This window comes from Choloepus didactylus, chromosome 1 (assembly GCF_015220235.1).
Source record: "Choloepus didactylus isolate mChoDid1 chromosome 1, mChoDid1.pri, whole genome shotgun sequence".
NCBI classification, from domain to species: domain Eukaryota; kingdom Metazoa; phylum Chordata; class Mammalia; order Pilosa; family Megalonychidae; genus Choloepus; species Choloepus didactylus.
Window position 1 is genome coordinate 220,443,661 of NC_051307.1, and position 26,318 is coordinate 220,469,978.

A 26,318-nucleotide genomic window follows, 5' to 3' on the forward strand; every position below is an offset into this window, starting at 1 on the left:
GCTCCACCTTTTCTAACTTGGCCTCTCCAAAGGAATCCTCCCAATGATGCCACAGCATGATGGAGCCACGTATGGTAAATGAATGTTCATCCAAGAAGCAAGCTGCCTGGATTTCAGCCACACTTTCTTACACACCGGAGGAGGACACACTCAATTCCTCAACCTCTCCCAAAAGGAAGGCTCAGATCACTCTCCCCTCAGAGCTTACTGCTCTCCTCCTCTTTCTTGATTTCACTTCACTTGCTCTCTCACTTTTTTAAGGGGAAGTCACAACCAAAGACAGAAACCTAAAATCATGCCTGTGGATGCTAGGTTAGAATCTAATAAAGCCTCTCCTCCAGCTACTTTTTGAGTGTCTCCAACCTGTTTCAGGATAGGAGGCTTACTGAACAGTTTTTGGTGATGGTGATGGTTTTCTCAACCAAAAGAAATTAAACCCTGGGGCTATGAGTTCTCTTCAAAGCCAAGGATCTACTACAAACAGATGATATACCACATGTGTTTATGACTCTACAATAGGCCACATAAACATCCACATAACCTTGTTAAAGAGCTTATACATTAACCACCATACATCCCAAGGAAGATCCTATCGCCACCATCTCCATGCCTTTTTATATGCAGCCTCTGATAGGGATTTCTGGAAATTGCTACAATGGAGTTTGAAATAAATGGATACGGGTCAGTTTTTTTGCGCTTGTTTTCAACAAACAACTAATTCTAGTGTGTGCAGCTGGTTCTTAAATGGCAGCTAGTTAACCCCAGGGGGCTAGAAAATAACAGCTAACCCAAAATGGCAGGTCTGTAGGATGAACCACTCATGATTATCTCTATAGGTGTGTGGATGTGTGTGTGGATATTTTGGGGCAAACAGTGCCTCAGATAACACCACATAGCAGAAAAGCCAATGGTCACTCACAATTAGTCTGGAAATTAATGCACTCACAAATGCTTATTAAACATCTACTATGTGCCAGGAATTGAGCTGGTCTCTTACCTCAGGAAGCTTAAAATCAGGAAGGAAAGACAAATGCTGAACAAGTAATCTGACAGGTGCTCTATCCCAGACTATCCCAGCCCCAAACAGTGGCTATACATGAGCCCAGGGACCCAGGAAAGCACCACCTGAGACCTCAAGAACAACCAGAGGCATAGGAGGTTTCTAAGAGTATAAGGAGGAGGTGGGCTTGGCCTGCTGTTATCAAGCAAAGGGAAGGGAAGGCCTGAGGCAGGGGGGCAGGAGGAATGGAAGCTGAGCCCAAGGGAGCCAATTCATAGCAGGTGTCAAACTGAAGACTCCAAAACAATGTACCCCTCATAGCTGTTTTTAAATGCAGATTCCTGGGCCCTAACACCATAAATTCAGATTCCAAGTTCTAAGAAAAAGTAAAAGCAAGGTCTATAGGCTGCCTGGAGAAACAAAAGTGGGCTAACATGTCATTATTATCTAACTTGTTTAAAGAACTAGATCAGCCCACAGACAGATCTACTTAAATTGGGGTTGGGGGGGGGGGTTCTAAAGGTGGAGCTATCAATATTTTTTCAAAGTGTACCTATAGGTCTTCTCCTAACCTTGCCACCACCAACCCAAATTCCACTACGCCCCCCAAATCCACTCAGTTCATCTAGAATGGGACTAAAGGGTGGGAAATAAAATTAAATAATGAATAAATAAACAAAACACAAAAGACCTCATCCTCTACACACAGGCTCAAGGTTCTAAAAGCCTACAGAGATTCAGGACCAACCCCTGTGTCCACAGTAACTCTTCAACCAGCCATTCTCCCTCTGATTTCTTGCTCACAAGGAAACTGTTTCAAGACCTCCACTTCCTTTCCCATTAAAAGCCACTGGGGCCACAGTTTTCAATTAGCTGTGTCAGCCTACCACCCCGCAGCTACCCACATTCAATGTCTTCCCTCCCCCCAGCTTCCGGTCTCCACCAAGCACTTCACACCTCCCTATTGTAAACCTGTCCAGAGCAATTACCCTGCCTGTGTTTGGACAGCCTCAGTACTGCATTTCTGCCTAATTTATAGCTCGAAAGCTCAGTCTGCAAAGGCAGGCTTGCTCAGGAGCAGAAGAAATACAGAGAAAATGGTTGGACCCAGCTATAAACACAAAGGCCCACCTAATTTCCTTAGGTTACAGGAGGGCAAATTCTCCCATTCTCTTAGTGGCAAGCACTATGTGAAAATCTCCCCCAAAGAGTCTGAAACCTGGACTCACTGCAAGAGTAACCAATGCTCTTTCCTATCATGTTTCCTTCTTAGCCTGGGAATATAAATGGGGGCAAATGTCACCAAGCTAAGTACTATCATTATATTTCTATCTCTGCTAAGATTTTTAAAATAAAATGAAGATAAGACAGAGAAGAGCACTCCTACCTGGGAAAACCTGAGCTGTTTGAGATTGTACGACTTCATGTTCTGCTTAGAACCCAACAATTAAAAAAATAAGAATAATCCATTTTTTTTAAATGGGTACAGGATTTGAGTAGACTTTTCTCCAAATTAGATACACAAATGGCCACCAAACACATGAAAAGATGATCAACATAATCAGTCATTAGGGATATGTAAATAAAAACCATAATGAGATATCACATCACATCCATTAGGATGGCTATAATAAAAAAGGCAGACAATAACAACTGTTGGCAGGGATGCGAAGAAATTGGAACCCAAGAAACTGGAACGCTCATACACTGCTGGTGGGAATGTAAAATGGCACACCCAGCCACTCAGGAAAAGAGTCTGACAGGTCATCAAGAAGTTAAGCATAGAGGTACCATATGACCCAGCAACTGCACTCATAGTTATACAGCCAAGAGAAATGAAAATGTCCACACAAAACCTTGCACACAAATGTTCAGAACAGCATTAGTAATAAGAGTCCAAAATTGGTACGAACCCAAATGTCTATCAAAGATAAGTGGATAAACAAAATATGGTATATCCATATGATGGGCTAATACTTGGCAACAAAAAGGAATGATGTACTGATACATAGTACAACATGGAAGAATCTTGAGAACATTTCACGAAGTGAAAGAAGCCAGACACGAAGACTATTCTAAGACTCCCTTCACATGCAACGTCCTAAAGAGGAAAATCCACAGAGACAAGAAAGTTGATCAGTGGTTACCCAGGGACAGGGCAGGGGAGAATGCAGAGGGACTGCTAACGTGTTCGAGGTTTCCTTTTAGGTGACGGAAATGTTCTGGAATTACACAGTGGTTGGTGATGGCTCCACAACTCTGTGAAAATACCAAAAACTCTGAAGTGTACACTTCAAATGGGTGATTTTTATGGTATTTGAATTATATTTCAATAAAGCTGGTATTAAAGAAAATAAACCCTGCTGTACTTAGTAGGCTCGTAAATTCCAGACTGAAAATGTTACCTAACTACTTGTGTACCACAAAAATGCAGAGTGGGAAACCAAGCAAAAAAAGAGAAGTTTCTGCAATTCGGATGGTAAAGCCATGTTATCACCTTCAAAAATCCCTCCTACCCAATCAATAATTTTAGAATAAATCACTCCCCATACTGGACAGCACTCAATACTGAGCTATGCCCATGAATCCATCAAACATGGAAAATCTCAGCTGGAGTTTATCCTCCCACATAAAATAAGTTTCTCAGGATTTCAAAACAGCATTTTCCCCCCTCCTTTTGAGTAATTATTTAATAGGGCTGTGGAAAGCAGGGTTTCCAGAGGCCAGCCGTTCAAAAATTATGAACAAGCCAAAGGCAGGAGGAAATGTCACCACAATGGGGAGAAAATACATTAGTTAGATTAACAGATTAAGAGCTAACCCCTTTCCGTGGTTGGGGCAGGCAGATTTTAGAATAATAGCATGAGTTCCGGAACAGTCTCTCTGGAGGAAAAGCTGGAAGGGAGGGGGTGTGAGACTACAGGTTTCTGTTTTATATTAAAATTTACTGCAGTTGACTGAAAACAGATCTAAAAGGCCAACGGGTCCCCCCACCCCCCACCCGCTGCCTAGGTCTGCTGGTCCTTCACGGCCCCTGGTGGCCTAAGGAGGGTTTCCTGTGCTCAGAGCATGACACTCGGGTACCACACCAGGGCTCTGTCCTCGCCAGCAAAGATGCAGTTAACTGGGGAGCCGGAAAGTCAGACAGGCCAGGATGCTAACCAACATCAAAAGAAATTTCAGTTGCTCCCCTTACGCAATAAACTCCTTTCACCCAACATCATTCACACTTTCAGAGTGCAAAGTTCACTCTGATATTGGTGGCTTTCTCACTTTGTCGCTTTTCTGGCAAGTGCCCCTTGGCCCGGTTGTTCATTAATATATAATCAGAACATTAAGAGCATTGTTTCGCCTTCTAGGGAAGCTGTGGGCAGTTTAATAAAGCCGACATTGTCCCCAGAGGCAGGGGGGAACCACCTGGAAACTGGCAGAAAATTAAAGATGTACAGATCGGAGAGTACACACAACATATACACACACACACAGAGCTAAGTACTTCACAAGATGTTTTTGATATTCCTACTTGGCAAAGGGATGAAATTAAAATGTTTATCTTACTACAGAAATTGAGCTGGTATTTCTTTCCCCTTAATCCTTTCAACACCAAATTACTCCTTTCCTTTAAAACCTTTACAGGAAGTAATGATACTTGTGGCAGGAAGACTAATGAGCAAGAAGGGAATTCTTAAGCTTTATCAGACCCATCCATGAGAATGCAGGTCAGCAAAGTACTTTTACTTTTCAAATCAGACACACACACAATGACAACTCACTTTTGAGACCATGTTTACTTTTCTGAAGCCACATTCTAAACACGGGCTCATTTGTAGAAGGGAAGCAGCTTACAGGCCAACCTTGTTTATGCTCCAAGTAGGTTTGACAGAAAAACCACATCAATTTGTTTTAAAATAATTTCCATTTGCTGGAAGCTGTTCCTGAAGGGTTCTCCGCCACACTAATCTGCTCTGATTCCTACCAGCTGTAGGTACCAGGCTGGACGGCCACAGCTGGGGCATCCCGGGCACAGGCAGGCTGGCTCTGCACAGGCTGCAGCAGTCGGGGGCCATCTCTGTGGACCCACAAAGCCACTGCAGCATTCCCCTCTGGAACACAGTCAACCTCATCTGAAGAACAACACAAAAACACTTCCTACTTCAGAGCCAAAAGTTGTGGCATGCCCAGAAAGAACAGTTTTCTATGCAATTACCTCTAAGGGAAAGGCAGCTTTCTGCACTCTCAGAAAATACCGATCTCTAGTACTAGAGATATGTATTTGTGCTTAAGCCCAAAGTTCACAGTTGAGGACACCAAGATAATTTATTGAACTAAATGAGCAGCAAAAAAGAAGGAAATTCAAAAAGGAAATGCCTATGAGTAACACATGAAAAGCCCTTCAAGTCACCATCCAAAGGAATGCAGATTAAAATAATCCAATGCAATTTTCATATATTAAATTGGGATATGATTATGAAAAAAAGGTGAGGGGCATAATTTCACATATAAACTGGTGGTCTCTTTCTTAGGTACAGTGGGTACTAAAAGCCTTAGGAATTTGCATATCCAGGACACTTTGGATTTAGTAACTCATACTAAAAGAAATAAGAAAAGCATAAACATTTATGTACAAAGATTTTTAGCAGTTTAGGAAAAAAACCTAAATGCCCAATATTAGGGAAAGTTTATGAACTGAACAATATCTTTTAAGGTGTTTTTTATCAGAGAAAATCCTTAAAAACCATTACAAATACGTAGCAATCCTAATTTTGTTTTAAAAATATATATATAGCTCTAAGCAAGTATTCAACCACAGGCATTACTGGAAACTGATACACCAAAGTGATAATATTTATCACTGGGTAATGTGGCCAATTATTCCTTTTTCTTTTATAGTTTTCTCTTTATTTAATTAACATGTTTAACATTTATCACCAGAAAATTTAAAATAATTAAAATAAAGACAAGTTTGCTAAGCAAACTGGACACAGTACAAAACTGTTCAACTACCCTAGCTCACTGGCTACAAAAGGACCTCCCTATAGCACCAAAGCTCAAGAACTCAGTAACCATTAAAATAAAAGTTCAGAGCATCTCTCCAAGAGCTCCCCCAGCAGAACACAGCTTTCTCACTGCCTATATTGGCATCTCAGAGGGGCTCCATCTAGCCAGGTGGGCCACTGCCCCTCTGCCATGAGCAGAGAGCCTAGTGAATAGCTGGGTGTGCTGGGGGGTTGGGTGGGGGGCTGGCACCTCTTACCTGAGGTCCGGGCTAAAAGGGCATTTACAGATTTAGAAATCCATCCACCCCAAATCTTCTAAATCTAAGCTGTTACTTTGGATTGATCTGCCATGGGCATAGTAACCTGCCCTTCATTTTCTTACAACTCCCTTCTTGTCAAAGACAGCAGCTTTTTTCCCTCTGCCAGCAAAGAGGGAGAAAAACTACCTTGGCCTGGCCATCCTTTCTGTCAAAATACAGGTCTTAGCAAAGATACTAAGAGCCCAACCAACCAAAACCGGCTGCCTGGCGAGGGCTCAGCATAAACTGAGCAGAATAACCACAAGGGGAAGGGTGTCTAGACAGCTCCAGTCTGTGTAAGAAGCAACCCTACCCTGCAGTATTGACTCTTAAAAAGCAGACTCCGAAACTGAGCTCCAGCAACAGAGCAGATGAGAGACCATGTGTACAGTTGGGAAATGCACCGTGGGCTCCCTCGCCAAACGCAACACAGAGGAGAGCTGCCAGGTCTGGCCCACCTGCCAAAGGCAGCCACTGGAGATTGGAAGGGAAGCGGCATCCAGGGACCCCATGAAAGAGACATGTCACTTAAGCTAAAAAGGGGATTTCAGTAACCATTCTTGGGCACGGGATTTAAAAGCAACCTTCCTGGACTTCAGAGAGATTAAAAAGACTGTCAATTCTTAATCTGGCACATAAATCATCTACCTGCCACCTGCCAGCTTCGGTTCTATTTGTTTCTTCTTCCTTTCCATCATTTTAAGTTTCTCAAACACTAAAATTTTGGCAACATGTATCTAGGAAATGTAGAGACAGGTGAGCCCTGGGAAGTCTAAATGATCCTACCTGTGTAGGAGATGTATTTCTACAGGACACCCCAGTGTGTGTATGGTATTCATCCTATATCCCTATGGATATCTGTACTGAGCTTTTAATGTGTCCCAGCACCATTCTGGGAATACAATGGTGTGCCAGAAACAAACCCAGCCCCTAGCTTCAGGGAGCTGACTAATGGAGGAGTCAGATATTAACCAAATAATCACTCTACACTTCTCTATGAATTAGGATGGAATCCTTGGTAGGGGAATTCAACCTAAAAAGGTTCCAGAGGAAGAGACATTTGAGATGGAAGAACAGAGATTTGTAGGACAAAGGGGGAAGAATGCTTCTCAAGGCAGAGGGAACTGGACACGACGTGGACATGGACAGGGCATGTGATATGGGAGCATTCTAAGAGCCCCGGAGGAGGCCCGTGTGGCGGCTGGGCAGAGGGAGCCGGGCAGGCAGGAAGGAGGCCCACCGCGAAGCTGGAGAGGGGGGTGGACAGTCAGGGCTGCTTAATGCAGTGCTAGTCCTGTGTTTCATCTGTACCTCCCGAAGACCCCTGTGGGGGCGGGAGGCAAAACCGACGAGAATAAAAAGTTCTATTCAGACCCTCACCCCCATCAAAGCCTCTATAACACATACAAAAATAGTATTAGGGAAAAGTTTAACACAAAATTTATCATACAAAATCACCGATAAATTGCCCCTTTCTTCCTTCCATCTCTCTGCTGTGGTCCTTTTTTCAAATTTTTAAATGGGGAAGAGGGCAGTGGGTCCCAGTGGTCACAGCATTCTCCTAGGACTAGGAGCACACATAGCTCAGTGTCGCACAATCCAAGGCATGCCAAGGACTCCAGGCAGAGTATAAACTCCACCAGCAGGCTAAACTGTTTATATGTTCTTGAGTTAAAAATACACCACTCAGGTCAGAGTTAACACCAGGGCCTTATCACCAAGGCTGTTTGTGAGCTGGTTACACAAGGCCATCCCGTGACTCTCCCATCTTTTAAACGTGTCTCGATCTGCAAACTGGCTAACAATACATCAATGAGATTATAATAAAGCCACCAAATATACACGCATTTGAGAAAAACACTTTCCAAACCCAAGAATACTTTGCTGTTTATAAATAGTTTACTTTTTTTGATCCCCGAGCATACAATATTCGCAGTTGCTCCAGAAACCAAAGAAACATGGAACATGAATACAAACCACAACCTAACAAAAACAATAAACAACAGATGGCGAGACATATGCACTGGTTGCCACCCCCTTCACCAAAGGGGAAAACCAAAAATGGATTCTGACACACCAGCTTACCAAGGAAGAAGCACATTTTTCAAGATCACTTTTAAGACACCATCCAGGGAGCACTGACTGCATGGCCATGAATGGGTGCTACAATCCACTGAAGCATGGAAGGACCCCTCACAGGACTCAAGGAATTCAGTCTTGAGAGGGAGACAAGATAAACGCAAGAAAGGAGTGGTAGTACTCAGGTTTGAATTCTAACTCTGGTATTCTAGCTCTGGTACCCTGGGGCAAGTCATTCAACCTCTCTGGGCCTTCTTTATAAAATACAGGCTATACACTTCATGGGGCTGAGATGGTGATTAAATTAAAGTTCATGTGCCTGCTACAAATAGGTAAACTGCTACTACTACAATAGTTTGAATAATAATAAACAGCCTAACCCTTCTCTAGCTTCTACTATGTGCCAAACATTATTCTACAAATTACAAATTATTTCATTTTTGTCCTCAAAACAACCTTACTGAGATAATAATCCTCATTTCATGCAAGAGGTTAACTGAGTCAGAGGGAAGTTAAATAAATTGCCCAAGGTCACCCACACAGCCAGACTCCAGGGCCACCACTTGTACCATTGAGCCTTCTAACAACATGGCTGCTTCATCCCTGCCTTCCCCTTCCCCCCCAAATCACACATGTGGAATGAAGGAGGACATCAGAGAAGAAGAGGTCCCAGTGTTTTCTTCCCCTGTAGACCCTGAAACAGTGCACTGCTCTGGGCTCTACGCTAGTGAACAAGGCCTGAACTTATTTAGAGTTCAAGACAAATGCTTGAATAAATTCTGGCTCAAGTAACATTTGCCTTAACTAGGGATTCTGATTAATTGACATTTATGAAATGTTTTAAAACCTCACTGGTCTCAAAAGAAAGAGGAGGGGTCCCAATGCATAAGTGTAGCTGTCATACTGCTTTCCATATATGGACATATCTATTTTAGGTATCACAATCTCACGTCGAATTATTCTGACAACTTCACCTCAATCCTAAATTTTTTAAACTCTGACTAGAATTTTCCAACTACACTGTTAACTTTAAGCCTTTGTGTTTCTTCTACATTTAAAAAGAATGCCATTTCCCAATATATAACTCCCAGATGTAGAATTCACAGATGATTCATCTCGCAGAACAAGTGTTCTGAGACATCAGCTCCAAATAGAGGAAAAACTTGGAATCCCCTTCTCCTTCAAAGTAACAACTCGCCTAGATCTGCTTTGCTCAACAAAGTTTGTTTTCAATTTTATTTCCAAATTCTTTTAACAATAACTGCATGGCATCTGGCACTACCACATCTGATTCTCTGAAGTGTTTCTCAAAGTAGAAAATAAGGGGAAAAGAAGAGAAGACCATCCATAATTTTTGTTTTAGGTGAAATATTCTCTCCAAAAGTTCTCTCTGACATAAAATCAGCCAAACCAGAGCTGTGACTTCTTACTGATGCTATACAATGCAGGAGCACCAGCAACTGAATGAAGCCCCCGAATTTATCCCCTTACTCATCAGCCGGCTCTTGGTGGGTCAACAGATTGCCAGCTGTAACACTCCAACTCCTCGGCCTAAAGAAAATGACTTTTTATAAACTCCTTACGGCTAAATTCCAAAAATGCTTCTGTAAGTCCTCCACACACATCAATCAGAAATAATCACACTTCAGGGTTAAACCTCAGGACCCCTTTAAGAAATTTAATGTAAATGTGGGATCCTTTATGCCCAGAAAAATGTGCCAAATCCCAAGAAAGTCATATGGCAATAAACAAATAATTATCAAGGGATTCCTAGGCGTACGATATTGAGTAATCCTTGCTGCTTGCTGTCAAGTCGAAAAGTAGAAAAAAGGCAAGGATGTGTGAAAAGTTACCTAATCAGATAAACTCTAAGAATCCTCTGGGAGAAGACAAGATATAAATAATATATTCATCAGAATAAGGTCAAGTGAATGATAGAGAGAATGTTTTATATTGACATAAGTAGCTCATGAAAGGGTGGGAGGATCGCTTGGACGATTCTGATGAAAGCACAATTTAAAAAGGTGATCTTTGGCTCTTAAGGGGAGAATTTAAAAACCAATCTAACATTTCGGACTATTTCCTGTAGTCCCAAAGTAGTCCCTAAATCCTGTTAAACTTCCTGTCAAGAAGTTCCAAACCACTAACTGTGCCTCCAACTTCACTGAATTTTTAGCTGTATCCCAGAACAAGGTTCCGAATTCCAAGCATTTGTTCTAAAGAAAAAAAAAACAGAAAAAATCTAAAGGTTCCATCTTGTGGAAATTTACATGACAGAGAACGGATGGAAGGAAGAGAATTTCCAATGAAGGGACAAGGGACTAAGGAACCCCTGGTGGGAGAAAGATGGTTATTCAGAATACAGAAAATGAAAGCTTAGAAAGATTCTGCATGATAAATAAAATCTTTTAAGGGGTCCAATCATGATAGGGATCAAGATTTTCAAGAACAGTATTTGCCCAAGAAGAGACCAGTGACAATTCAGGGAGATGGGTGGATGTGGTATCAATTTAACTAAAAAGAGAGATTCAAACCTAAAGAAAAAAGCCACTGGGCCATATATATCAGGCTGCTGAGTTTCCACCTTGAAAAGCATAAACAAAAGATCTCCCTAAGAGAAGGGATAAAAGCTGATGTGAAATCCACCATGTCCCTGCATGTAGTCAAGGGCAAGCTAGCTTTCCTGCAACTATTACTAAAATGGCCCACCCGGTCCTTAAGGAGCAGTATAGCCCAACCATTCACTGAAGGCCTATAGTGGTCCTAAGAAAGGCCAAGATAAGCAAATCTTTTTTTAATCTAAGATCTTAAAAGGTTAAACCAAAGTAGAGTTGCACCAGCTTTCAGATTTCCTTGGGACAGAGAGGGAAAAAGAGGCAATAATCAAAGAAAGTGTTGTGAGGCATTCCTTCCCCTTCAATAACATCTGAAGGCCTTCAAAAAGTTCCCTAATTGAGACTCCTCCACAAACACCCTATTTTTTCTTTGCTGCCCAGGGTATCATTCTGAGGACAACACTCAGAAGCACCAAACTTGCAAAGAAACTTTTAAGTAAGTAGAGTAGATACAAATCAATTTACTAATTTTTTTTTTCTAATTAGAGAAGTTGCAGGTTTATAGAAAAAATCATGCAGAAAACACAATGTTCCCATATACCATGACCTCATACACAGAATTTTCCCTATTATTAACACTTTGTGTTAGTGTGGTACCGATGATAACACTGATGAAAGAATATTACTGTACTAATAACTATATTGCTCATAGTTTACATTAGGGTTTACTGTGTGTCTTGTACATTCCCCATGTTGTTGGGTTTTTTTAAATTTTTACTCAAGTAACATACATACAACCTAAAATTTCCCTTTTTAACCACATTCAAATATACAGTTCAGTGGTGTTAATTACATTCACCATGTTGTGCTACTATCACCACCATCTATCACCAAAACTTTTCCATCATCCCAAACAAAAACTCTGTACCAATTAAGCATTAACTCACCCTTCTCTACCTCCACCCTAGTCCCTGGTAACCCGTTTTCTGACTGTATGAATTTGCTTATTCTAATTATTTCATATCAGAGAGACACACTATAGTTGTCCTTTTGTGTCTGGCTTATTTCACTCAACATTGTCTTCAAGGTTCATCCATGCTGTCACAGGTATCAGAACTTCATTCTTTTTTATGACTGAATAATATTCTATTGTATGGATATATGACACTTTGTTTATCCATTCATCTGTTGACGGACACTTGGGTTGCTTCTATGTCTTGGCAATTGTAAATAATGCTGCTACACACATCCACATACAAATATCTGTTCAAATGCCTGCTTCTGAGTCTATGGGGTGTATACCTAGAAGTGAGATTGCCAGGTCATATGGTAATTCTATACTTAATTTTCAATTTATTAATTCACATATCATCCAAAAAGCAGTAAGTTTATTTTCTTCTTTGCTTCAGTTGGGGATAGAATTGTAAATCTGAAAACAAGAAGTCGTAGAGGTCATATACTCCTTTACAGGTAGGGAATTAAGTGAGCAGCCCAAGGTCACAAGGCCGATCAGTGGCAGAGCTGGGTTTCCTGATGTCCAGCCATGGGTTACTTTGCATTCTGCCACACTCCTACATTTGTAGCTTTAGTTTTTTTTTTCCTTTTAGATCAAGTTTCTAATCCTTCTTTGGTCAAGAACTCCTTTAAGAAACCTAATGAAAAAAAAACAGGATCTTTTCTGCCCAGAAAGATGTACCGGATCTTCAAGACTTAGCATATTATAAATTTCCCTGTGCCCCCAAGTAAATAATATTTGAGGTAGGCTAGTCTTTATTTTAAGACACTTTGCAACTGAATATAATTTAACCATTCCTAAATATTTCTTCAAATGATCTTGTGAAAAAAATACAAGAATCTCCATAAAGGAGCTCCTGATTTTTCTCTTGGGCAAAGCAGACCCTTCAATGAGGCCATACGACCCTCAGCCAAGAGTCCCATATAGTCACCAAATCTGAGAAAACACTCCAAGGAATTTGGGATAAGGCAAACCATAATAGCTACAAAACATTTCAGTGTGCTTTCTGGATCTCCTCTTCTCCAAAGACAGAAGGAAACCCTGTCCCACTCATGCTGAGGCTTTTGCATCCATCACTTGGTTGCATCAACAAGCAACTTCCTGGAAGCAAGGAGCTCTTCTGGCTGTTTATAAGTTTTGCAAGCACTGAGAGACTGTGTGCCAGAAACTGACACCACCCCAGGTGGAGGGAAGAAATCACAGACACAAAACTTTTTAAATTAAAAATAACACGAAAACTAAAATGAAGCATGATGCCGAATCAGGGTACCGAACTGAGGTAGACACTAGATGAAAGAAATGAAGTTCTCCCAATTTGCAAAACCAAAGTGCCTAGTCAAAATATCTCAATTGTAATTTTCCCCCATAAATTTTTCTTAAACCCCTTGGAGTGTGCTTCTACTCTCCTGAACATAAAACCCAATTTAAGGTGGTTTCTAAGAAAATATCATACTATAAATTTTTTTAAACAGGTCTTCAAACAATCTTTTATTGGTATAGGGAAACCTGCTCATCCCCTTTCTTGTTATTTTTCATATTATAAAGTTAACCAAGCTTATTATATCTATGGGTTTAACCTGGCCATGATGGACAGCCTTTATAATCACTGAACACTCCATAATCTACATGGAATTAGATTTCCATATACAGAATATGGAAATAATTCCATAAATGATGATGAGGTGGATGGAACTTGGAGGACTAGGTAACTCCCATTCAGATTGCTAATTAAGCTGTAACCAGCATGAAATCTATTCTGAAGGAGCCTCCCAACCAAGAAACAGGCTGAGGATAAATTAAACAATGGACCTTTACAAAAACAAAACCATTCAGTAGCTACCAGGAGAAAAGCATTTTCAAGTTTGTGTGAGGCTTAAATCGAGCACAGAGGATCCTGGGAGCCTGTTCTTAGTTTTTTGAGGGTTTCCTTACCGAGTGCCTCCAACTCTATTTAAAGCAGCCTCAAGTAGCCACAGCTGGAGGGTCAGGCCTCACAAAGTAAACAACAGTTAACTCAATTCACTCACAACTTAACTACAACCAATGGCTAATGGTTATCCCACTATTAACCAACAGTATCAGAAATAATACTTTTAAAATGACCCATTCCTAATTTATTTGTTCACCAACATATTTTAAACAACAATTAATAGCATGAGAGAAACATCCAAAACAAGAGCTGTACCAGGAGAGAGGAAATTCATCAGAAATGCACATTTTTGGCAAAGGACTCTAGGACAAAGGAATTTTATAATCACCCACTCCCATACACACACAATTCTGAGAACACATACATCCGCATGCACACAGTATGTGCTCAATCAACAGCCTACAAATGTACAAACTTACCAAAATTTCCTTCTGGGAAATTCTCTTTGCAGAATACACTTAACAGAAATGTCAATTCTTCCTGAAGTTCTTCAAATTCACATTTCTTAAAACTTCCCTATACACTAACAGATGAAATGGATTTGCTTCCCAAAAAAACATGGAAGGGGAGAAGTCTATTGGGGCATAGATCAAAGAAGAGAGGTCAGCAGATGACGACTTGAAGCTGGGTGATGAGTACATAATGGTCACTATATTATTCTGTCCACTTGTGTCAATGTTTGATAGCTCCATAATAAAAAGGTAAGAAAAAACACCTTGTATCGGCAGAAATGTGTTAGTTTATTTAAAGTACCTGGCTTCCACTCAAATGTCCCATTAATTCATAATTTTTTTAAAAAATCAAGTCTTTCAGATCTTCTCTTATAAGAAAAAAAGCTATGTCAGCAACACCCTACTTCTTAGATGGTAATTATCATTACCAAGGTAGAGGCCAATTTGTCAATTTCTTGTTCTCCAGTCCTAAGAGCTAATGCTTGAGGTATAAATGCTTTCAAACAAGGCCAGCTAGAACTACAAGATTTGGTACTAAAGGGAGATTACCTATTCCACAGTTCAAAAATGCTCAGTCCTTCTTATTGTATCTAACTATTCCACAGTTCAAAAATGCTCAGTCCTTCTCATTGTATCTAACAGGCTATCATCAAGTAGGTAACCCAGGGCTAAAGAATTTATCAGTGCAATGCATGCTCCAACCAAGATAAGTAAATTACTTGAGCAGCAAGTCATAAATTGGTGGAAGGCACCAAGGACATGAAAGGTTGGGGGGCACTTGCTAAATGCTGCCAAAAGGTGTCTTGGAACATAAATTTGTAAGATTATTTTTCTAAAACAGTTAAAAAGAATCTCCATTATCTCCACCTTGTTCCTCAATGTCCAGCTAATTCTGCTTATGCAACAGACCCTCATTCATTTCATTCCTTTTCTTACTAATAAGGAGACTTGATTAAAAATACCTGCAGATAATAAACGATTAAAGACCAGTGCACCACAAAAGTTTAAAGAATAATCAATACAAAATACTTAAGAGACAGGGGCCATGCTTTCTTTAAATCCTCTGATCGCTACCTTTTGCCAAAACAAACTGAAATTGCAGTGATTGTAACCTGCATCCTGGTTCATAAGGAAACCAAGATGTATTAGGACTTGCAGAGATGAACAGATTGGTTGTTCGCACAATGGGCCTTACCGGTTATTCTAGATTAAATAGCAATAAAGACACAAACAATCGTTGCCGTTCATGTGGGCAAGGCTGTGAATTATGGCCTTTCACTGGGGAAAGGACCCAGGTACAGGTGCAGAAGGAGCAACAGCAAACAGTAAACGGCTTTTCAGGTCACATTCTTGTAGATTTCTCAAAAGACCCTGTGTGCTCACCACCCTGTATTCCGTAGAAAGTTATCATATGATTGTAATCAGACCAAAACAATTTAAAAATGTGAAAGCTGTCCTGCTCTCCACATACAAACTTCCTTCTCCCTCACACCTCCTCCTCCCTTAAGTTTTTTTTTTCCAAGAGAAGTGGACACAGCGCAGGATTCAACCGGGCCCAAAGTCTGTAACCTAACCTGTTTGGAAGAGCACACCTGCATTTTTCCAAGCTATTAACTGAGAGGGGCTCCTGCATCTTGGTGGGGCTCGATTTCAATAAAACCCTGGGAAATAAGAGGATAAAATTATTAGTTTAAGGGTCTCTCACTCCCCTGCCTCCTTCCCAAGAGGATAATGCTAAATAGGCAGAAGTATTTGCACAACTGGAATACATTTATAAACCACCTCAATAATTTTTGCTAATTGTATAATTTGCTGCAACTGTTCATAGTGCCCCGCCTTTCCTGCCTTGTTAGTCTGCGATTCCCAAGGGCACATGCAGTTTTCTTTGTCTTACTTGATTCACATCACAACCAACTTTATAAGAGAAGGCTGCTTGGGTTGTGAGCTCAGCCATGCTCCCGCCCCTAAAAGAGTCCTTCATATCAGAAAAGTAAGTTTTCCTCAGGAAATCTTCTGTCTCCAGGAAATCTGCCTTGGGAAGACCGACCATAAGAGATGACACAAAATTTGGGCTTAACCTCCAATCCAAATTGTGTTCCAGAAATCATTAAATTGATCAACACACATTAAGGAACTGGGCTAAACAGATGCATCATGTAACTGTGTTTTCACAGCAGCCATAAGACAGAATATTATGCTCCCCTATTCAGAAATGAAGAGACTCACCCCAAACTTTGTAGAGGGGCAGAACCAGGGATGGACCCTAAAATAACTTTCAATCCCTTGATCACTATTACATAGTGAAGGGTATGAGATGGGTGTGATCACCCAGGGATGAGGGCACCAGTATATTCAACGGAGTAAAAGTGAAGAAAGAGTCACACTCACCTACTCTTTTTCCCAATCAACAACCCAAACGTGGGGGTGGGGGGCACAGTTTGCCAGTGAATGCCGATTTGAGGAATTAGAGAATAAAGGCAGGAAACAATGAGTGTGAAATGCAGGAAAATGGAGAAACAACTTTTTTTTAATGGAATGCTTTTCATAAACAGATTTATCTTATAAACTGGTGTTTGAGAAGACTATGCATAAAATACTCAGACAAAAACCACACATGAAGTATTAAATTATCTAAAATATAACAATGTTGAAACACATAAAGCCTTTGGGTAAGAAAAATTCACAAGCTTACTGCTTTCCCCCAACCATTGAAAAAAAAAACAAAAACCTAGATACAAATTGGCAGCTTCCAATTAGACCATCTACAATCTGCCTTTTTTTTTTTTTTTTTCCTGCAATCTTATCCATTTTGCTTAATGACAATGGCCATGTTGCAAGTCCTTCTGCAGAAAATTTGTCAGTCCCAGTCAGGTAAGTGGTCACTCTGGGTTGCTATCCTAAACTCTGCAGTTATATAAAATTCTTTGTGCAAAAAAAATAACTGCAGGTTCTGGGGTGTAAGCTACTGTGAAAATTTTAATCACTGACCTTCAAAACTCCATTTCTTTGCTGAGGTAAGAACAGATCTGAATTTCTTACTCATCTCACAGTTTAAAATCTGAAACAAAATTTTTTAAAAAGGCAAATGACCATATCACTGACATATAACATGAACTACCACGCGGAAGGCAGATCCCATAGGCTCAATGTCATGCTTAAGCCATAAAAAAATAACACTAATGGCCCCTGAATTTCCCACAGGCCAGTGAACTCTGGCAATTTTTAAATATTTCCCCTCCTCTGCCTGGGAACTTTTCTTCTACTCCTTCTCCCTCCAGTCTCAAGACAATGCCTTCAGCCTTTGAAACTGCATCCTTTGTAAACAGCCCTGAATATTAACACAGCCTAGAGTCTCCTTTGCTTTTAAAAGACCCCCAGCGTTTCAAATTGCAGGCGCTGAGGAGAGGAAAGGTTCCCTGTGAGTATATGTCACCAACCTCTTTCAAAAGAGTTGAAAGTTAGGTTTGCTTATGAAATGTAACATCCTTCAATCTATGGGGTAAGTCAGAGGAATCCCTTTAAGTTTTAAAGAAATGAAAAGAAGAAAAGACCCGGTATAGCCAACATCCTTCATTGCTTAATGTAAGTTTGAATTCAATGAATTCTTTTTCTGGAGTTCCCTCCCCTATGGATGTCACTTTTTAAATAACTACAGGCTATTTTAAACAACCTCCTTCCTGCCTTTCCAATCTAGCAGAACTTCAGGGCTTTAGCAGGTGCACAGAACTGGACCAGGTGCATGGTAAGTCACACAAAACCCTAGTGCTCTCACATGCCTATCCACCCTTAAAGAGAGGATGCTGTAAAGACTTAGCGCCAAGGAGACACCACTGTAAAATGGGGGAGAGGCTCTTTCATTGTGAGCACGGTGTATGAGGGAGAGAACGGTCAGCTGGGGCGTGGCCAGTGAGGACTGCATGGAGGGCAAAGTACTTAACACTGGAGGGAAGGAAACCTTCAGTCTGCAGTGGAGACAGGAACATCCTCTAGGAATCAGCTCCCCTGGACTGCCAAGAGGATGAGATGTGGGCCAACAGTGACTTTTCTTCATCTTTTCCGACACATTCCCAAGAATCAATGCCAATAATACGTTCCAGTTTCCAAAGGTGTGAAATCTAGTCACCAAATGTAATTATCGGAAGGAATGAACACACTTTAAATTAAAAAAAAAAAAAGAATCCCTTACAAAAGGGGGCAGCAGGAACAATTCTGAAAGATCCTAAAGGCAAGAGGTACACTGTGTGTCAATATGAAGTTAATTTCTGTTGCATCCTGGGAGCCTCTGGGCACTTCCTAATTTCACAGTACTCAAATATTAGATTTTACGGCCATAATTTCATATTGGAGTGACTTAAATAATGTGCCCATCTCTCAAGGCAACCAATTTCATTTGCCAGAGAACTCCCCTTACTCAAAAAGGGTGTCAGTCCAGGGGAGTGAATCTCCCTGGCAACGTGGAATATGACTCCCGGGGAGGAATGTACACCTGGCATCGTGAGACGGAGAACATCTTCTTGACCAAAAGGGGGACGTGAAAGGAAATGAAATAAGCTTCAGTGGCAGAGAGATTCCAAAAGGAGCCGAGAGGTCACTCTGGTGGGCACTCTTATGCACAATATAGACAACCCTTCTTAGGCTCTAAAGAATTGGAGTAGCTGGTGGTGGATACCTGAAACTATCAAACTACAACCCAGAACCCATGAATCTCGAAGACAATTGTATAAAAATGTAGCTTATGAGGGGTGACAATGGGATTGGGAAAGCCATAAGGACCACACTCCACTTTGTCTAGTTTATGGATGGATGAGTAGAAAAATAGGGGAAGGAAACAAACAAACAAACAGACAAAGGTACCCAGTGTTCTTTTTTACTTCAATTGCTCTTTTTCACTCTTATTATTCTTGTTATTTTTGTGTGTGTGCTAATGAAGGTGTCAGGGATTGATTTAGGTGATGAATGTACAACTATGTAATGGTACTGTAAACAATCGAAAGTACGATTTGTTATGTATGACTGCGTGGTATGTGAATATATCTCAATAAAATGAAGATTAAAAAAAAAAAAAGGGTGTCAGAGAACTACCTACAGACAAGTCCACCATCAAGAGGGAAGCGACGCCAGGCTTCCCACACTCGTTGCAAAGAAAAGGATCCTGAACTCAATCTAAAGTTCCCCTAAAAGCACTGCCAACCTGAAAGATTTTTCCTCTGCCATTACCCTACGTTTAAAATGCTGCCTATCCCAAACAGCCTTTGCCCATTCCCACAGATCAGATGTTTGAGGTCTGTTTAGCCCTTCTTAAGTGAAATAGAGACACAGAGGAAAACGGGTCAAAGGAAAACTCAGGAAAATCCAGACAAGACCTACTTCTCAATCAAAATCTCAGTTTAGGTTTTGGGACAATTTGGTCACCTGCACTTCAGATCAAATTTGCATAAACAGGATGGGAAGTATTTTCCAAACTCTTAATTCACAACACCCTGCACACCTGGGCCTTTGAGCACAGCTGTAAAATGTGAAAGACAAAGGTCTTGGCTTTACAACTACAATGGCAACCCTGGTTTCTGCTTGTTTTCTAATGTAATCCTAAGTGCCACTTTATGTAAGAGCCACCCGATTTGGTAGTGCAAACACATAAGGAGACATAATACAAAGAGACCCAAATCAATAAACTTATCTTAATGTGCACCAGCACCCAAGATAACCACAACTGGTGTCCTTTTGTGAACTTCCTTGCTTCTGAAAGATGTCATCCTTCCTTCAAACTGGAAATAAGAATCAGGGTTGGTTCTTCCTCTAAGGCCTGCCCTCCCCATCATAATCCCACTAGGCCATCACTCGGCTCCCAGAATGCTGAAGTTGGCAGCATTTTGTGGCTAAACACTGTGCTCAAATCTATGCCATAAGTAAGAGTCTAAGGTAAATTGCGTTTAACACTTCTTAAGCAGCCTCTGAAGGCACACGCTCAAAACTAATCTCAAAGAAAGCAAACATCTGAGTTCGAAGAAGTTCAACTTCTTCCAAAGTTCTGGGAAGTTGGAATAAGGCTTGGCAGTGCTGGGTGCTATTTATGAAAGTGCTGGCTGGACCATGCCAGTGTCACCTACGTAATGGGATGAGAGTCTCAGTTATGGCTCAACTACTATAAGTTACTATGCTGTACAAGTTAGCCTCAGGTCCCAGGAATGAACATATTTTCCCATCTACTCCCCTCGATTTCTTCCATTCAAACTGCATTTACATTCCCTATTAAAAAATTCTATTTTTCTTATGCTAGCCCCAGAAGCATCTCCAAAATGTGATACACTGTTTACAAAAGCCAAAAAAGAGGCAACAGGCTCCCCTGCTATCTCAAACCCACAGCCTGAAATTGTTTGAACCAGCTGTAGTAAATCTAGTTCATGGGGTTATAAAGGATTTTCTAGACGCAATGGACCTAGAGGTTGTGAACTTAGTGAAACTGCAAGATATTTTTATTAAATTACATACAGAGACCCTGAAGGCTTGCTGAATCACAGCCAGGAAATTAAGCCATATAAATATCCATATGCAAAATTCAGAATAAGACTAAAGGTTTAAATTGAGAAATCAGAAGTCTAGGAAAAAAATAACTTGCTTAGTTTTTTTTTAGTCAGGATTAAAATAACATTTTTGAAAGGGTACCTATCTTGTACTGAACACTATTGTTGCCACATTCCAGCCAGAAGTTATACTGTTCACATCTTAGGATCTAACCAGTTAACATACTAATCAGTGTAATCTTGTCAACTGAAGAGCAAAGTACCCAATCTGGTATTTATTGATCAAACGTGTGAGTAAAAGAGAAAACATTATAATTTAAAAGGTATTTATGCCATATAAAATGTCAATACGAGGCAACAGGAAACCTAAAAATGACCAGTATGTTTTGCTCCAAAAATTAAAGAGCAAGGCAAAGTGAATCATGTGACCATATGAAAGCGCAAATAAGAGGACACCCTGTCCTCTCCTGGAAGTCACAGCTTCTGAACTAAGTGCCTTCCCCACAATGGCACTGATGCATGGCATGGGGAGTCACTCTTCTAACAGGTGAACACTTTAAGAAGTTATTCTGATTCTGCCCACATGATTCATTAAAAAAAAAACCCTACCTCAAGGGTATGTAAAGGAAAAACTACAATATCCCAGACTGCCTCAACTAAATAAACTACTACTTAATGTCAATGCTGGGCTCCTTCTCCTAGCACTTATCTCCTAGCACCACCTGTGTCAAAATCCTCACCAGCTTTAGAACTTTCTAGCACTTGTTCATTAAGCAGTGTGTAGCACGGTCTGAGTTAGAAGAGCTTTAGGACCAGACCACATTTTTGTAGATCAAGCCACAGGTGATGGTTAAGACTTGTGTCACCAGTTTTGTTTTTTAAAACAGTGAATGTCATGCCTGGGATTATTGCTGTGCTGCTTCTAAGTTCTAACATAATTTCTTCCTTCCAGATATCCTGTAAGAAGGGGCCCACAAAATCCTGACAGAAGACTTTAACTTGGCTGGGTAAGGCCAAAATCCTGATAGCACAGAAAAGAACCTTGAAAGAGATGAAACAAACTCTGCTTAAATCAACCAAGTCTCAGGCACCCTCTCTTGAAGTAGCACTACTCTAAAACTAAGCTGCACCATTTATAGAGGAGAAACACCGAGGGGGGAGTTCCATCCCACAGGGTCCTCACAACGAATGTGGTCCTAGGGAACAGACAGGAAAGGTCTGGCATGCAGTTCCCTAAAATGCCAACCAGGTGGGAAAGAACAAACTCCCATGAGTCAGAGATCTCAAAGCATTCTCAAAGCCCCCTAGTCTGAAACGTCCTTCGGGGAAGGCTGCCTGCTGCCTTGGCCAGAGACAAATCCGGCCACCAGGATCCGCAGGGATCAGGACGCGGCTACACACACACTCACACAAATAAATAATGTAAATTGAAGACGGGAACCAAGAGTCATCTTCATTCATTACTCACAGGAAGACCAAAGAACTCAGACCCTAAAGAACCGGGTCACAGGAGAGTTAGAAAAGAAACACCCGCAAATCCTCACACTTTCCCCCCCTTCAGAAGTATACCGCACACACACATATACCACCCGCGTACTTCCACACTCTACACTCACATTCTCTCACCTCCAGACTCCCACTCCCGGTCTAGCTTCCAGCCCGTCCCTACAAAGCACGCTAGCTCACCTCCAGACCCCCCACGAGGCACGCTCTCTCCCTTCGGATCCCCACACAAGATCCCACCTCTGAGACCCACACGCACGCCTTCTCCCCTCAGAACCCCACGCACGGTCTCACCTCCGCGACCCCACGCTAAGTTTCCCAGCCCACATAACTCCACACAAGCGACTCCCAATTCGCACCCGTTTCCCAGATAAGAGCCCCCGCCGCCCTGTCCCCAAGTGACAGTGGAGGGAGGAAAGGGCGACACTCACAGGCTCTGCGTCCAGGCGGGCAGGTCCCGGGGCAGCGCCGCCAGCCCGCGCCCGCCGCAGTCCAGCGAGTCCCCAGCGCAAGCGCAGGCGGCGGCGCAGGGCGCCCGCAGGCCGGCCACAGTCGTCGCCGGCTCCAGCCAAACCAGCAGCAGCCACAGGAGAAGGCAAGGCGAACGGCGCGGGGCCCCGAACACTCCCCAGGCCGGCCGCGCCATCTTGTCTGGAGCGCGCTGCGAACTCCGGGCGAGGGGGTTGAGAGGTCCCGGGCGGTCGCAGACGCGAGCAGGCCCGCGGGGGCTCCGTTCGGCACTAGACTCCGCGCCGGGACATGGCCTCTGGCACAAGTTCTGTCCGCGGCAGCAGCGCTCAGCGGGCCCCCGGTGCCCCGGCCGCTCCGCAGCGTCCGGCGGGGGCCGCGAATCGTGCGCCCATCCGGGCCGACCCGCCCGCGCTCGCTGCGAACCCCACGAATCCAGGCGAGGGATGCTCGGCCGACGCTCCTCGTCCTCTCGCTGCGCTCCGGACTGGCTCCGGAGTCCCGGCGGACGCCAAGTGCCGCCACCAGCCGAAGGCGGTGCTGCTGCCGCTGCAGGGAGGAAGGCGCTCAGCTTCGCAGCCTGAGCTCGGCACCCGCGGGCATCTTCCTCTCGGCTAGGTGCGCAGAGCTGCAGTTCCGGAGCTGGCCGACACGGCCGCCCCCGCTCGGCGTGCCCCGTGAGCCTGGCTGTCCCAGCGCCGCGGGCAGAGCGCGCGGGCAATCACGGGCTCCACATAACTCCCCTGCGCTACGCGAGCCCCGCCGACCTCGCGGCAGGAACAATCAGCGGCTTGCCGCGAGCCTCCCCACGGCCCAACCCGAGCGGATCCCCCAGGCTCCGCCCCCGACCCCGCGCCCGCACACACCCCCTCCGCTGCATGTCCCGCGGCCGCCTGCCGGCCCACGTTGGATGCTTTGCAACGCACACCCCCGTCTGCTGCTCATTGGCTGCCGGGGTCCACGGTGGCCAGCCTCGAGGTCTATTGGAACACTCACCAAGATCCCGCCCCTCCCGCCTCGCCGGCCACCCCGCCCCCAACCCTCTTTTCCCACCCGAGGTGTGAAGGGCGGGGGATTGGGAGGAGAAGGGAGGAGGGACGTCCCCCGCCACTTAAAGGGGACGTGCAGTCTGTTAGTGGGGAAGGGGACACCGGCTTGGGGCAGGAGAGTTAAGGAATCTAAAGGAGAAGAGAAAGTTGGTTAAGAGGGCAACGGCCTCTCTTAGGAGCTGTCTGGCCCCAAGTTTCCTTCCCTCCTCCCCAAGGCTGCAAACCTGACTGTGGATTTCAAACAAACTGCACCCATTTTCCAGGAACAAAGCTATCAAGACAGATTTAAAAGTTCACACGTTGACCACGTGATTCTTAAAACCTTGTGGCTCACACTCCCTTCATCCAGTGTATAGACAGATGAGTAGAAAAATGGGGACAAAAAGTAAATGAATAATGGGAGGGGATAGGATGTTTTGGGTGTTCTTTTCTACTTTTATTTTTATTCTTATTTTTACTTTTTCTTTTTTGAGTAATGAGTGTGTTCAAGGCCTGATTATAATGATGAATGCACAACTATATGATGATACTGTGAACAATTGATTGTACACTGGGCATTATCATATGGCATGTGAATATATCTCAATAAAATTGCAGGGGGTGAGGGGTAACTCCACACATTAGCTACTGAATTGGGGCATCCTAGTTATTTCATAAGGGGTGGCCCTTCTCCTCCTGACTTGTTCTTGATATCTTAAATCCAGCAATATGTCCTTGATTAATGGGGTTATCAAAATGACTGTGTGCTGCAGAAACCAAATCTCCAAGGCGGACCCTGTCCTGCCCCTAGTTAGTAGAAGGGTACTTCTGGAAAAACTCCAGAAAAGCAGTTCCCTTTTTTTTTTTTTTTTAAATCAGAGCATTTAAGACTGGTTTTCAAGAAGCCACAGAGTATGCCTAAAAGAAACAGAGTAAAAGAAGAAATAATAATGGTTTAAAGGCTTCTAACTTTGGCTCTTACGGATCAGAACATAGTAGCCATGTGTTCTGACATTGCATCAAAATAGTAGGACGCTTTTACACACACATTTTGTGAAAAAAGGAAAAGATGAGCATTGTAATATGTAGCCGCCCCTCTGGGCATTTTGGTTTTGAAGTATCTCATATCCCTTCCCAAGAGCATGCAAGTTTCCAACATAACCACCCAGGTTGTCAGTTGAAAAGCATTTGCTGAAGCGAATTAAATCTGATGATCTTATGGAAATGGACAGTAGGAGATGTACCTCATGAAGATAAAGCAAAAAATTAAAAAGGGCTTTTGTTCCCGTTCTTATACATTCTAAGGCATTTGCTTTAATTGCAATGTACAAAATGTATTCTTCTTTAACCAAAATTGTTTGGTAGTCAAGTGATCACTGGTTTCCTTTCTTCTTCTCCCCCTTTTCTCCCTCTTCCTTCCCCCTTCTTCTGTTCTTCATGCTATCAAATAATGGTGCCTCATTTTTTTTTATAATTTTTTTGCATGATCTCAGCAGTGATGCCCAAAGTAGTGCTTAAATATGTGTGTAAATCAATCCAAATATGATTCCTAAGAAACATTATCAGAAAAATGCTGCACCTGACCCATTTTATCCCAGGCTTTAACCAGCTTTTATGTTTCATTTGTAATCCACATAAAGATACAACTTCAGACTGGACAAGAAGAAATACATCTCTTTGCTTTTAATGCCTTTGGTAAAATAATAGTAAGTATGAAAAGAAGAAGGAGGAGGAGGAATGAAACTTAAAGGACTCCAAATTTATGAAATCCTCTATGTCAGTTTTCTTAAATTTTTCAAGACCACAGAACATGAAACAGTAATTTAATGCAGAATACTCATGAACGTTTCTATAAAATAATCTGTCAGATCCTCCCCCCACCCCCACTGCCAAAATTTCAAACAGAATTTGCAGAAAAAACAAATTGAACTTTTTGAACCTCTTGAGAGGCCAAACTAAAATTATCCTTCAGCTGTGTGTTGTTTTTTTTTTCATTCCTAGTACTGTAAAATGGATATTTAGTGCAAAATGTTTTCCAAATGCTTGTGGGTACATTTGTGAGATCTTCTTTGGGACACTGGAGTTCTGGAAAATAGAATTTGAGAATCTGCAAGGTAAGGGTGTGACCACAAATCTAAAGCATCCCCTGTGGTCTGGTTACCATGAAGCAAGAGGGGAGGATTCCAAAGCTGAAATCCGCACTGAGGAGCACAGGGATACTGGGCGCCTGAGCCTTGGCAGTTTCCCTTGTCTACAGCAGAGCATGAAGTCATGTCTGCTCCCCGTACCACGTATGGAAATTTGCCCACATGCTAGCAACCTGCTTGTGATTGAAATGAGAGCGTGGGCTTGGAGAGCAGTTCTGTCAAGCTCAGGGGAGAATTCAACTGTGGACACAACATAAGATCAGGGAGGCCTGAGCCCTGCCCCACACCCCCAAAAAAGCAAGGGAATCTAAGTCCATGCAGCAC

At 42.5% G+C, this 26,318-nt stretch overlaps 1 protein-coding gene across 2 annotated transcripts in view; it reads right to left on the minus strand.

Moving 5' to 3' along the window:
• LRIG1 (leucine rich repeats and immunoglobulin like domains 1) overlaps positions 1 to 23,635 on the minus strand; it is a 123,663-nt gene extending 100,028 nt beyond the window's left edge. For both annotated transcript variants that reach the window (XM_037799929.1, XM_037799927.1), the window contains exon 1: positions 22,783 to 23,635. In XM_037799929.1, the coding sequence (XP_037655857.1) occupies positions 22,783 to 22,997 (215 nt within the window). In that variant the 5' untranslated portion in view covers positions 22,998 to 23,635. The remainder of the gene's footprint in view (positions 1 to 22,782) is intronic.
• Positions 23,636 to 26,318: the final 2,683 nt, after the last annotated feature.